This window comes from Callithrix jacchus, chromosome 6 (genome assembly GCF_049354715.1).
Source record: "Callithrix jacchus isolate 240 chromosome 6, calJac240_pri, whole genome shotgun sequence".
NCBI classification, from domain to species: domain Eukaryota; kingdom Metazoa; phylum Chordata; class Mammalia; order Primates; family Cebidae; genus Callithrix; species Callithrix jacchus.
Window position 1 is genome coordinate 15488193 of NC_133507.1, and position 14547 is coordinate 15502739.

Sequence of the window (14547 nt, forward strand, 5' to 3'; positions counted from 1 at the left end):
TCACCTCTATAAGGTTACTGTAAAAAATTAAAAGATTATGTAAGGGACCTGGTCCATAGAAAATGTCATTATTTTCCTTTTCAGCCGGAGCTCCTGTTTCTAAGCCTGGGACCTCAGGGGGCCCCGGGTTTCTGTGCCCTGAACTGTCACAGTTGTGCAAGCACTCTTGGGTCTCCTGTTACCCAGGAGCCGGCAACAGACCAAAATAAAGGGGTTGGGTGTGGGGGGCGGGTAGCGGGGCGGGCTGAGGGAGCCTCTAGAGGGAGTCTGAGCAGGCCAGCTGGGAATGCCTGTCAGCCATCCAGGGTGGCTTCTCCTTTGCTGTGCTCCTGCATGGGGCTGGAGGTGGGTGAGTGACTCATGCTGGTGCCCTCCCAACCCCTGCACCCAAATGCTCAGCCCTCCCCACAGCCAGGGCTCACCTAATCCCCACAGTGGGAGTCGGGGGGTTTTCACGCCTGTGCCGAGGTCTAGGGTTGCACCGCGGTGACTTCACACTCAGCAGCATGTGCAGCTGAGGCCTCTGTGCACTGTCTCCTGCAAGACGGGCAGCGAGGTCAGCTTGGCAGCCACTGCCTCTCCAGCCTGGATCTGGCCGCAGGCAGCGGTTCCCTAGGACCCGAGGAAAGGATGGCCGAACAAGAAGCTAGTGGGCTGCAGGTGCTGCTGCACACGCTTCAGGTAGGAAAGGGTAGTGTGGGTGCAGAACCCTGCGGGCTGGGTCTTTGCCTGGGCTGGCCTGCCTGGGAGCTGAGCACACAGTCCCCTTTGGCAATCACTGGCCCAGTTTGCTAACAGCAACAGAACAGGAGTCGGCTCTCACCTTGAAACTGACCTGAGTGATGCTATGGAGTTCAAATATTAAACATGACGATGTTGATGATTTTTCTGCTTAAATTATTGATCCTGGTAGGATCAGAGGCTCCGGTTAAAAGATTCATGTTTGCTAGAGATGGGGAAGGTAGAGAAAAAGCCAGTTTGGGAAAGGATGGAGACCTGCTGACGGCATGTAGAGCTGTCTGGGAGGACAGGGTAGCTGAGGAGAGGACCCTTCTGGGCTTCTCCTGCTAAATGGCTATCTGACTGAGCTCCCAAATTGCAGTTATATCAGAATGGCCTGGGATGCTGATGATTGGTGCATATTCCCAGGTAGGATCCGACTGGAAGGTGTTTGGATCATGTAGGACAGTAGCCTGGGAATGTGTCTTGTCCCCGGGGGAAGCTTTTCACTCCTGATTTTGAGAATCCTTGTTCCAGAGCAGTGGTTTGCAAACTCAGAATCACCTGGAGAGGGTCACAAAATACTCGTGCTTGGGACTCACCCCCAAAGATATGGATTCAACCAGTCTAGGGGTCAATCTAAGCATTAGATTTTGAAAACTCCCTGGGGGTCTCCATGTAGCTCATGTAGATTTAAGGTTGAGAACCACGACTGTCTATGCTTGCATTTAGCTGGATTTGGAGGATGCCAGCGTTCAAAGAGGCCCAAGGGGTCTTCCACCTCAGGAGCTTAAGCCTAAACTTCATGGAAGGGGTCACAAGATGATGGGCTTGGGGGAGTCCATGCTCCCATGCCCCATTTAGAATGTAAACATTTTGTACTTAATTTGGTTTTTCTCTGCTGGGAAAAATGTTCTTAATTTTTCTGATTTTTTTTTTTTTTTTAGACAGAGTCTCGCTCTGTCCCCCAGACTGGAATGCAATGGCGCAATCTCAGCTCACTGCAACCTTTGCCTCCTGGGTTCAAGCAATTCTCCTGCTCAGCCTCCCGAGTAGCTGGGATTATAGGCTCTCATCACCACGCCCAGCGAATTTTTTGTATTTTTAGTAGAGACGGGGTTTCACCATGTTGGCCAGACTGGTTTTGAACTCCTGACCTCAAGTAATCCACCCACCACTGCCTCCCAAAGTGCTGGGATTACAGGTGTGAGCCACCATGCCTCGCCATTTTTCTATGATTCTTAGGAAGATCTGTATTCCTGAAAGTTTAAGAACCAATAAATCCAACCTTCAGGTGTGCATATAAGGAAACTGAATATCAGAAGTGAAATAGGCTCCTTGATGTCACAGAGCTACTTAGTAGGGGAACTGGGATTTCAGTATTCATTTGACTTGGTGTCCTTTGACTCATTCTATGTGATGCATGCGAGGCGAGAATATATCTGGCCGGGGTGTTGGAAGCAGGAGTGGACTTCAAAACAAATTAAGAATTTATTTTTATCTGGCTAGATTTATTTGAGTTAATAACCAGGTATAATAAGCTGGCATTCTGAGAGTCCTTCTAATTTCTGAATACTTACATGGAGATCTTGATTAACTGTGATTCAAACAACTTAAAGTGTCTCATTGATAGAATTTTCCTTGTACTAACTGTCTAGGAAAGAGGGAAAATAATAAATTGGTATTAGGGGTTCAGTAAAAATGGGTGTCCTGTAGCTGGCCTCGAAGTTGCTTCAGGTTGAGCTCAATTGCCTGCATTCCCACCAGTGAGAATTGATAATTGATGTTTAGCGTGATCACCCCGGGGCACTGCAAGATTCTCAATTATCAAAGATTTAATTATGTTCACTAGACTCTACTTAGTTCCCAATTAACCAGAACATTATGATAGCAGGAGCATGCTTCCTGTGTATACTTCAGCTGATCAGAGTTTGGTTTAGAATTGACCTGGGTTCCTGGCCTGGCCCGCACCAAGTGCTTCCATGAGCCCTGTTTCTATCTATGGTAGAAGTCAGAACTCTGGAACACATTTTTAAAGAGAACCCAGAACATACATTCTGTGGAATGGTCTTTCATGACGGGTTTGATGTCCTCTCCCATCCCCGCTCCCCGTGGACTTACACTAGGTGAGCCCTCGTTTCTGAGCAGGGTTAGCTGAAGCTGTCTCAGTTGAGGATCCCAAAGATCTTACCGATTCAAACCAGTGTGTCTCTCCTTGTGCACGGAGGTGACAGACAGAAGGCTCTGAATTGCTTCTCAAACCTTTGGGGAAACCAGTGAATATGTTCGAGCCAAATGCAAGCTTAGGTCTCAGTTCCCGTCTTTTAGGAGTGCCCCAAAAGATTGCCAAGGGAAGAAAAAAAGAGATCGGAGGGCCAGGAAAAGCCACTGCAAACATAACAGAATATCCCTACGCTATGTTTATGGAAGTCTCCCTGCGTGAGCACATCACCATTTCTGACCGGGCCACTACGAAGCATCAGTTTTCTGCCTGTTAACCTTTTCCTACACACGTGAGGAAGGGGTAAGTAGTTCTTCCTACCATAATTTAAAAACAGCTTTTTTATCTCTGTCCTGAAGGTCTGAGGATCAGATTTCTACCCAGACATGTTCCAACTTCCTGGCCTTTACCGTGTGGGTATGAGGCAGAGAATCAGACTGACTGATGTGGGTCTGGGTGAGGAGCGAGGCAGGCAGCCCACAGCCCAGGTGTGAGCGGCAGAAAGGACTGGATCCAGGCCCTTTTCTGGCACTTACTGGCTGTTTATCCTTAAGAAAGTCCCTCGACCTCTCTGAGCCTCCATGGATGTAATCTGTGAAAGAAGGGCCATAAAAATACGTTCCTCAGCACTTTGTGTGAGGATTAAGAGAATACATTTGAAAAGCACTTGTCAAGTCTAAATGGCTTTTCAAATGGCTGTGGTTTTATGATTTCCCTAGTGGAGTATGCAGTGGAGAGGCTGGGAACACTTGCCTACACTTTTCATCAACCTGCCTTGCTTTTTTCCTGGGTGAACTCCAATATACTTTGAAAAAAAAAGAGTTGTCTCATTTGTCCTGCTCTCATCTCTCCATGTGGTTTGAGCTAATGGAGAAGATGGGGAACTGCCAGGGTTTCAGGATGTGGGCTCCCTGCCAGCTCTGATGCTGCGAGCTCTCACCCAGCAGTGTCCCACAAAATGCCCGTTAAGTATCTTTATTGAAACATGAAAAATGTATAATTATTCGGTCAGCTTTGGCATACTCTACGCTGTGATATGGGCACGTTTTTGCCATTTGCATTTGTACTTTATTATTTTATGTGATAGCTGCTTAGATCAAACCCTGGTCTGCATCTTTGCCAAAATGTGCATAGTTAACTTCTTTTCTCAACTCGGGCTCCAAGAACAACACATCTAGAATGGATTATGAATGAGGCTGCAGGATGTGGGGCTTCCCATCTTGAGTGAGCGTGGAACTTAGATAACCTTGGCTGGGGTGACAAGTCCACTTTTCTCCCTTGGACTTGATGCTTCAGGGATTACTTCCAAGATAACAGGTGACTTTAGCTTCTGGGCTGCAAATAGAGGAAGGGTAGAAAAATGATGACTGATATGTTTCATTCATAGCACTTGGGACTTCTGCTTCCAAAACATGTGTTTGAAATTTTCCCTTGTAGAACTCTCCATGGGGGACATGGGAATATCCATCTATTGTATCCACAGGCCAGGTGGAACGGAAGCTGAGCTTTTCCCTTGGACTTAAACAGAAGGATCTGAACAAATCAAGGGAAGAATTTTCCATTTGATAGCAAACACTGTGTAGACTTTCTGAAGTTCCCTGGGAAGTGTGAGGCTTTCTGGGTTTGTGGGAGATGCCTGCTTCAACCACAACTCAAACATAAAAACATACTGAAAACTGTCTTAATTTCAGGCATTAATAGAAGCAAAGAAAGAAAAAACCCTATGAGGATGGGTGCCAAATGGACAAGGAACAAAATTGGCAAGAAATTACATCTGTCAGAGCCTAAGGAATGGCTTTGTGACCATCACCCTGGGCAGGGAAGGGTGCATAGGCATATGCTGAGCTGTAAGTGGGGAGAAACCTTCATTTGGTGTTTTGTTTTTCAAGACCTTTTTACTTTCATAGCTTCTTAAATTTCTTGGAATTAGAGATTGGAGAAAATGAACAATTATTAAGGATCTACCTGTACCAGGCTTTTCCCTCCATTACCTAACTTTCCTCTCTCTCACCTGTGAGGGAGATGTGGTGGTTCTCCTGTCTTATAGAGGACATTGATGGTTGAGGAAAGGGGAAGCTGCTCAAGGCTCAAGACCAGAAACTTAGTAAATCCTTAGATAAGAGATGTGAGGCAGGTTTTGTTCCCCTAAAGCCTTTTCACTGGTTTATGTTGCTTAAGTTACGTACAGAATACTCTTTATTTTGGGGGTATTGCCTTCATCTGATAAACCTGAAGGTTGGGGGAAATATGAATTTTCTACAATACAGGAAGCCTTATTTAGAACTGAAATCATCTCCCACATTCTTATTTGGTATAGGGGCGAGGAACTCCTAATGAAGGAAGGTCATACTTTGGATTTGAGTCAATTGAATGTTTTCAATACTCCTCTATCCATGCATGTATTCACTCATCCACCCATTCATTTACCCATTCATCAATTCGTCCATCCATCCATCCATCCATCCATCCATTCATCCATCCATCCCATTCACCTATTCATCCACCCACCCATCTATCCATTCATCCACCTAGACATAGCTTTCTATGTGCTGGAAGAGATGTGTAAAAATGAGAATTATTACACCTACTTACAGGTTTTATATAAGTTTAGAGAAAATTGATGAAAAGGATTAAGCATATTGGTACATGCCCAATAACCTGGAGCACTTGTTGTAATGAAATGCAGTCACTGCCCTCATGAAAACGCAGCATAGGAGCTAGGAGGAAGAAAGAAAATTATTCGTAAAGCAAGTTTGCGTGCGGTGAATGCCACGGTAAAGGTAAACATCAACAGAAAATTTTCTGGAAGTTGGGGAAGAAACTTTTCCTGGTTAGAGATTCAGGGAAGGCCTTGGAAAATGGGTCTGATTTCAGCAGGGGGAGGTACATTTACCAGGATGAGGAGGGTGCCCAGTGATGTTCCCCGTGAGGGTGGGATTTGTCATGGCATGGAGTTTGATTTAAAATGACAGTTCATGAAGGGGACGGAATGAGATGGAGATGGAAGTTTGGCCAAATGCTGGAGGGTCTTGAGTGGCAAGCTTCAGGTCCAGACATGCCCTTGGTAATGGCTGCCTATCCCTGCATGTGAGTGGTGAAGCTGCAAGACGTGCAGCCAAGGTGATAATTGCAGAGCTCTTTGGACTGGGAACATTCGACATGGCTGCAGCACTGTTTTTTCTTATCCCGTAATGTGATCTGTCCTCATTCTCCATTCCCCACCAGGATTTTGTCACTGGACTTCTTCCTATGCCTGTTCCCAACTGTTAGTTACAACCTTCAGCCGTTCCTGTCACTACCTCATCCTTGTATCTCACCTCATCCTGAGTCTTTCTCTAACCCTAGGAGGAAGGGCTGGGATGAACTGAGGCTCAGGGATTGGGGCAGGAGAACTGTTCTAAAACACTATGTTTTTTTTTTTTTTGAGATGGAGTTTCGCTCTTGTTACCCAGGCTGGAGTGCAATGGCGCGATCTCGGCTCACCACAACCTCCACCTCCTGGGTTCAGGCAATTCTCCTGCCTCAGCCTCCTGAGTAGCTGGGATTACAGTCACGCGCCACCATGCCCTGCTAATTTTTTGAATTTTAAGTAGGGACGGGGTTTCACCATGTTGACCAGGATGGTCTCGATCTGTTGACCTCATGATCCACCCGCCTCGGCCTCCCAAAGTTCTGGGATTACAGGCTTGAGCCAGCCCGTTTTTTTTTTTTTTAATTAATTTGTTTTTAATTTGGAAGAAACACAAGTTATTTTAGGGGTGGCATTCAAATGTCCTCGCATCAAAGCAGCTCTGACAGCATGGCTGAATTAACAGCGTTGAGTCAAACAGTCTCATCCCCACTCTCGAATTGGGAGCAGTTGGCATTTCTGTCTTCTGAACCCAGATTTTGGATCTGTTTCCCTGACCACCCACCTCTGCAAGGCAGGGGCTGAAGGACAGGGGCCAGTGGGGCTTTGAGGTATAATTGGAGATTTGGCACTGCTGCTGATATGCTGAGGGAAATGGCCAACAGAAACCCATGCCCACAGCAGAAATCCACCACTTGGCAACATTTACTCCACAATTTACTCAATTTCTAAAACTGGAACTGATCTTATGAAAACCAAACACAGCCTCAGTTCCAGCCCTGGGAGTTGGGGAAGAGAACTTGCTCTGGATTATCAATTACTGTATCTGCAATTGTGGGACAGGCAGCTATGAATCAAACAGACTGGGCACCTCTTCATATTTCAGAAATGGGTGTATGGAAATTCATCCTCTTGGGTGTGAGTCCCATCTCCTTTTGCCAGGCCTGAAATAAAGTGGAGGCTTTGTAGGGTCTGTGCTTTTTTCGCTGAGCAAAGACTACATGGTTCCTTCAAAGCCATAGATCTACAAATCAGGTTTTTATTAGAGAAAAAGGTGATGTGAGACAAGGGATCAGTCAAGGTCAAGAGCTAGGAACAAAAAAATGAATATAAAGGAGGGCATGAAAGAAAACAGAATGGCCAAGAGTATGGGCTCAATATGTCTCCCTTCCTCTTTCCCTCCTTTCTTTCCTTCTTTTTTCTCTCCATTCTTTCTGTTTTTTGGTAACTTTTTACAAACTGAAGATTATCTGTGTGACTAGAACCCAGGTGAAGTAGCAGTACACTCTCAGCATCCCAGAGGGCCCCTCACTCCCACTTCCCTGGAGTAACATACGGTAACATGGAGGAATCGCACAAAGTTCAGCAAATAACTTAAATTGCTTCAATTTGTGCAAATAACTTAAGTTGCTTAACTTTGTGCTGTTCCTCCATGTAGCCCTATGTTGTTGTAGATGGTTCATTCTCATTGGCCGATAGCATGCCATTGTGTGAATATACCACAATTTCTATATCCATTCTGGAGTCTGTGGTATTTGGGATAGTTTCCCATTTGGAGTTATAACAAAATAGCGCTGCTTTGCACATTCTAATACCTGTCTTTGCAAACAAATGTATGCATGTCTGTCGAGTAGATGTCTAGGAGTGAAGTTGTGGGATGTTAGGGTGCACATACATTCAGATTTATAGACAATAACAAATGGTTTTCAAAATGGCAGCTCCAAAATAAACATCTACTAGCCATAGAGGTACCATTAGCTAGTGAAAGCACTGGATGTCCCACATCTTGCCAAAACTTGCTTAACATATATTTGTTAGTTGAAAGTGATTTGAGATGGTTTGCATCAAGGGATTATTCATAACATTTATGTCTTGTGTGTTCGGTTTCCCCTTCTTGATCCTTTTTATAACAGTTAAAATAATAACTAACATTTATGAAGCAGCTCGTGCAAGTCAGGAGCTATGCAGTTTTTCACATGCATCATCTAATTTAATCTTTTTTTTTTAGACAGAGTCTCGCTCTTTCACCCAGGCTGGAGTGCAGTGGCACAGTCCTGGCTCACTGCAACCTCTGCTTCCCAGGTTCAAGGGGTTACCCTGCCTCAGCTACTTGGGAGTAGCTGGGATTACAGGCACGCACCACCATGCTTAGCTAATTTTTTTATTTTTAATAGAGACAGTGTTTTACCATGTTGGCTAGAGCTGGTCTCGAACTCCTGACCGCAAGTGATCTGCCCTTCTCAGCCTCCCAAAGTGCTAGGATTGCAGTCATGAGCCCATTGAATCTTTGCAACAATCCTGTGAGGCAGTTAATATTTATTCTCATTTAAAAACTTGCAAATGGAAGATTAGAGAGGTTAGTGAATTTTCCATGATCACAGAGTGAACAAGTGGCATAGCTGGAATTTTAGCAGAGGAAATCTCATACCAGCAGACGTGCCCTCACCAGGTGTGTTAACTCTCTAAGGAAAATGTGGGGTGGGGGGCATTTAGAAGATTGTCAATAGATTTCCCCAGGTGTAGGTGTCTTCTAGGGAAGATTGAAATCCTCACCTAGCTCAGTCAGCCAGGACAGTAGCTGTCTCCACAGGCTGGTAGGACTGGCCAAAAGGGTGCAGAAAAGGTGCTCAGAACAGGGATCAGCAAACTCTTTCTGCAAAGGACCGGTGGCAAGTTTTGAAGCTTTGTCGGCCATATATGGGATCCCTGTTGCAACTGCTGAACCCTGCCACTGCAGCTGTAGACAATATATAAACGAATGGGTATGTCTGTGTTCCAGTGGAAGTTTATTTGGAAAACAGGCAGTGGGTTAGATTTGGCCCACAGGCCATAGTTTGTTGCCCCTGCTCTGAGGGCCTTTGAATCACAAACCTGGTATAAGAGTGGGAGATGGGGCGGAAAGATAATGATGGAGCACCAGGGGCTAATTGCTGTGGCAGACTGCCAGGTGGGAACGTACCTCTCTGTGGTGGATGCTCTCAACTCCCAGGCTACCCTTCTTGTAAAAGCAACAGATCAAACCATGCCTCTGGGGACAAGTCTTGGAGAACCTGAAATACGCAGTTCAGAGTGTCATCTCCTGAGTCTCCTGCTGCTGCCACAGCTTGTCTGGCTATCAGTGGAGAAAGTGCTTGTATCCATTAGCCCTCTGGGGGTGGGCTTTTAGGTTATTTCAGCAGCACTGATGTGTGATGGGTGGCTATTCTGTAGATAAGGGTCTGCATTCAACAGCACTAGAATCCCAAGATAAACCAGCACTTCTCAAACTGGATTCCAGAGAACACTAGTGTTCCCTGGAATGCCAATGGATGTTCCACTCAAAAAAAGTTGTGGGGACAGATGGAGTTGAAATGTCAGGATAAATAAATTTAATACATTTCTTTACTAAAAATTTTTCATTAAAAAAAATCTTTAAAGACACTCATGTCTTTCAATTCTCAGTTTAAATACTTTTTACTCACGATTTCTGTGATAGCCAAATTAGCTACCGGGTCACTGTATGCCCCACCTCCCTCATTTACCTGTCTGTGTATTCCCTAATATTTGTTTTTGTGCTCCTTTTCTTCTTCCATTATCGTTGGAATCTTATCTGTCTTGCTTACTCTTTTTCAATACTACTGTTATAAGTAAAATTTCAGTGCCGCAAAAGAAATAGCACTGGAAGATAAATCCTCTCAGCAAGGCAGTTTACTTCTATAGAAGGGTACGGCGTATGGATGGAGTAATGATGGCTGCATGCTTGGACAAAGAGGGAAGGGGTCCCTATGCTTGACAGGGGTCGTCCCTACTGCTGGGTCATTTCCCTGTTGGCTAGGGTTAGACCTCACAAGCTAGACTGATCCACACTGGCTGTTTTAAAAAGAGAAGTGGTCTGAGCTGGAGTGGCAGGGTGGGTGTTTCGGTGGGAAGGATGCTTACAGGCGGGTCAGAACAGGTAGCCAGGGGTGATCTAGGTCAAAGAAGGTGACTGGAGCAGGTGACCGGGATGAGTCAAATTGGAGCTGGGGGCTGGGGGAACAGATGTGAACTACTGATTAGAACTGGTGGAGAAGGTCTGAAATTACAAGGAAATGAAACATTAAAATAGAGAATTAAAGAATAGGAGAGCTGAACATACTGACATACTGATTTCTTGAAGAGAAACTTGGTATTCACTATAACACTACCTAAAGCACTCTCTGGTACATGCTAGGTGCTCAATGAATGTTTGTTGATTGACAAATCAAGTGAATGTGCATGGCATATTAATAAGTTGGAGACATAATATATGGTATTTCTAAATTATCTTGGAAATCAGATAAAATTCTTTTGGCAAAACCCACTGGTATTTCACAGGACATTAGGAATCCACAGAATGCATTTGGCAAGCAATGGTTTTAGATCAATGCCATGTTATGTCTCTGCTGGCTTGTGAGTGTTAATTTTTTCTTGGTTTGGAAACTGGTTTTGGCATATATAACTGTTCTAATGTGAGTGGATTTGAAGTTAGGTCTGTCGGAAACCTAGGAACATTCCTCTGGTTGGTGAATGCCACCAGCTAATGACCCTATAAGTGGTTTGGAGGCCTTGCATTGACATGAATTCTGGTCCTTACTTGATTAGAATAAAATAATATAAGCAATAGATGGAGAGGTTTAGAACAGGGTTATTTCTAGAGGCTCGAGAGCCATTCTGATTCTGATCAGAAGGCCATATGGTGATAAGGATAGCTTTAGCTTCAGGTTTCACATTAAAGGCAGGGTCAGATTTCACAGTCACAGTATCTGATGAAGCTTTTCCTAGGGGACTTGGAGAAAAGCACCTTCTCCAGTGAATGGTCAGCAATGAATTCTCCCCTCGCCCTTCCCCCCACCAATTCCCCCAAAACAATGTATGTTAACATTTCTAATCTCCAGATCCCACCAATCAGTGCTAGCTCAATACCCCACAGTTTTGACCCAGAGCATCTATATGCCAGCCCTCTAAAGACAATGAAGCCAGCCAGTCCTGAAGATAATGCAGATACCTTTTACTTTTCATATTTAGATTAAGAGCAAATGCCACTTTCTCCTTGACTTGAATTGCACTAACCTAATACGTTCTTAAGGAAAAAAAAAATGTCCCAAATGACAATTAAATTCTTGCACTGCAGATGAGATTAAGATGATGATAATATTGGAAGAGAAATGGGTATTAAAATTCAAGAAATGTTTTTGTCAAGAACCCCTCACATTTGTCAAGGACTTACTATGTACCAGGAAATAGTCTAAGCATTTTTCCTGTCTTCTCTTATATAACCTCACAACAATCCTGTGAGGTACATATGGCTATTTTTTCCCTTTTACAGATAACGCCAGGCATTTGCTTAAGCTCTTGCAGTCTTTAAGTAGCAGTTGCAATTTAAACACTGGCGGTCTGACTCCAGATTCCATTCCGTTCCATTCACCAGTCTACAACATCCCTTTTGTATTTGCCTGTCTTTTCTCCACTAAACATATTTTTCTGTAAAGGTAATAATACCAGTTCACTATTTGTGAAAAAAATTAATATGCAGATATAAATTATAGGGAGGAAAAATCCACCCTCTGTTAAATTCTACTTCCCGAGACAACTTCACAAGCACTTGCTAAGTATTCTTTTAAATGTTTATATACTTATAGCAATGAGATGTTTCTATAATTATATACCTATATCTTAAATATGCTTTTCCTACAGCCGATGTATTTGAACATTTTTATGCCAACACATATAGCCAGCTGTATCTTGGGTGATCGTTATATAGTTTTTTTAGTTTATCTTGTGCTATAATTTAAACAAATAGAAGTATTTTTCTTCTAGCATTTCACTTGAGCTTCACTTTGTTTGTGCTATTTTTTGATATCGCATATGTTACTTTTTAGTACTGAAGTTTTCTTTAATGGATTATTTTTGCTGTGAGCCTTTCCCCCGCTGATCTAACTCTTATACTTAAGGATGTTTGAGTTTCACTCCACATCATTTCCTTTTCCTTATACCTTGTTGCTTTCCTAGAGCCTCTCTGCCATACCATTCTTCACTTGGTTGTGCCAAGAGTTAACCCATTTATAGCTTTAAAATTTCTTTTACTGGAAAACCTCATTTCTGTGCCACCCAATAGAGTTCTACATGAAAACATTTGAAAGTTTGAAATTTGACATAACATATTTATTTAAATTAACATATACAGGCTTCTTGGCTGGGCTTCAGGAGGGCCAAAGCTGATTTTGGGTACTGCCACTGACTTGCTGGTTGACTTGGAGCCTATGGGTCAGCTAGGAGATTTGTCTAGTAATTTCATCTGTTTTTTGACAATATTATTACTCTATTGTTATTCATATGTTTATTAAATGTCTCCCTGTGCCAGGTGCTGTACTAAATACTGGGTGGTAAGTTTTCCAGAATTTTATCAGTAGACAATTTCCTACTGAAATGCTTTCAAATGCTAATGTCTGATGCCAGGAAGAAAGAGATCAAGAATGCTGTGGTCACTTTTGATGCCCTTTGCTCTATGACCCTCTATTCTGTGGTGACCGACTGAGAACACAGTAGCATCATTACTCCACGTCTCTTGGGGAAGATCAGAATGCTCAGTAAACATGTAACATGTTTAGCTATGCCTATGCAGTTCTGTCTGCCTATGCAGTTATGCCTAGGCCTATGCAGTTGTCAGTCACACACTACAAGGCAGTGAGTCATAAGCTTTTAGCTTTGTTTTTTTTTTTTAACCCCATAGATTCCCTTTGAAACTTAGATACCTTCTCTGGATAGATATTCATAATAACCTGTGAGCAATTGAGGGCAACAAGCCACTTATACACTACTTGGGTTTTGCCTTAGAGAATGAAGCCCTTAAAGGTCAGAATAATACAGCAACTTCCAGTAAAGTAAATCTCACCATTTTTTTCCCAGTTGTGATATGTTGCTGATGAATCTGTACTGGACACAATATTCTTCCTGTGTCCACATCCCAACTTGGTCTTGAACATCTTTTATACTTGATCTATACTCGTGAAAGTCATAAGTGCCTTTGATGGATCAACTAAAGTGTTACTTTTCAAAAAAAGCCTTTACTGACAATCTAAGTAGGTGGTGTATCTCCCTTCTCCAAAGTTGCACCCAAGCATTTGTACCTCCCTGGAATCATCTATGATTTACTTGGTTATAAAAATCATTGTCCTTCATCTATTCAACAAACCCTTACTAGGCATTGAGAACCTCAAAATAAATATAACATGGTTCTTGCCCTTCCAGAGATGAAGAATCAGATATACATTTGAGAGTCTCCTGAAAATGAGAAGCCCTCTCCCTAGATAAGCATACATATGCACTTAAACCAAACATTTGAATCTCAGAAGATCTGTCCACAATTGGATTGAGAACCTATGCCATGTGGTTGCTTGAGTAAGAACATGAACATATAATTATAAAGTATTATTATAAATGAAGAGGTAGCAATGTTCCAGTGTATTTTTTAAAGAAGGGGGATCTCAGTTGATGTCTAACCATCCATGAACTTCTGCTTTTGAATAATGGTAGATTAGATATTTCAGACCAACCATTGAACTTAAGATAGCTAAAAATATGGATAAAATATAAATACTTATTCTACAAAAATCCATGTTCTAATGATAGCATGAGCTTGTGATGGATTGAAGTCAAGAGAGGTGAGAAACTCAGAGAAAAGTGAAAAACTCTGATACTTTGCCTTGGTCTTAGTGCATTTTGTACTGCTGTAACAGATTACCAAAAACTAGACAATTTATAATGGACAGAAACTTATTGACTCATAGTTCTGGAGCCTGGGAAGTCCAAAATCAAGGCGCTGGCATCTGACTGGACCTTCATGCTGCATCATGACATGGTAGAAGGTATCACATGATGGAAAGCCAAAGAGAGGGTGAGAGAGAGCAAGAGGGGGTCGAGTTTATCATTTTCTCAGAAATCCACTCGTGAGATAATAAACTTATTCCCAATAATGGCATTAATTCATTCGTGAGAGAAGAAACCTCATTGCCTAGTTATCTCTTAAAGGTTCTACCCATCTCTCCCTTAAAATGGTTGCATTAGGGATTAAGTTTCTAACACATGGTTTTTGGGGAACACATTCAAATAATAGCAGCTTTGGAAGCATTTACTGTTTTGAAAGGTGTGGCTGGAAAGGTGGAGTTGTACGTTCAGTGACCTTGCTCGTCTAGGAGAACGAGATCAATATAGAGCATTCCAAGAATGGAGACTGTGGTGACCTACTCCTGCTTTAGGG

General features: G+C 43.1%; 1 protein-coding gene across 1 annotated transcript in view; it reads left to right on the plus strand.

The window, feature by feature from the left end:
• Window positions 1–516: 516 nt before the first annotated feature.
• Window positions 517–14547, plus strand: part of AGBL1 (AGBL carboxypeptidase 1) — a 798761-nt gene continuing 784730 nt past the window's right edge. Inside the window, exon 1 of the mRNA XM_035303747.3 lies at window positions 517–681. Coding sequence (XP_035159638.3) covers window positions 631–681 — 51 coding nt within the window. The 5' untranslated portion in view covers window positions 517–630. The remainder of the gene's footprint in view (window positions 682–14547) is intronic.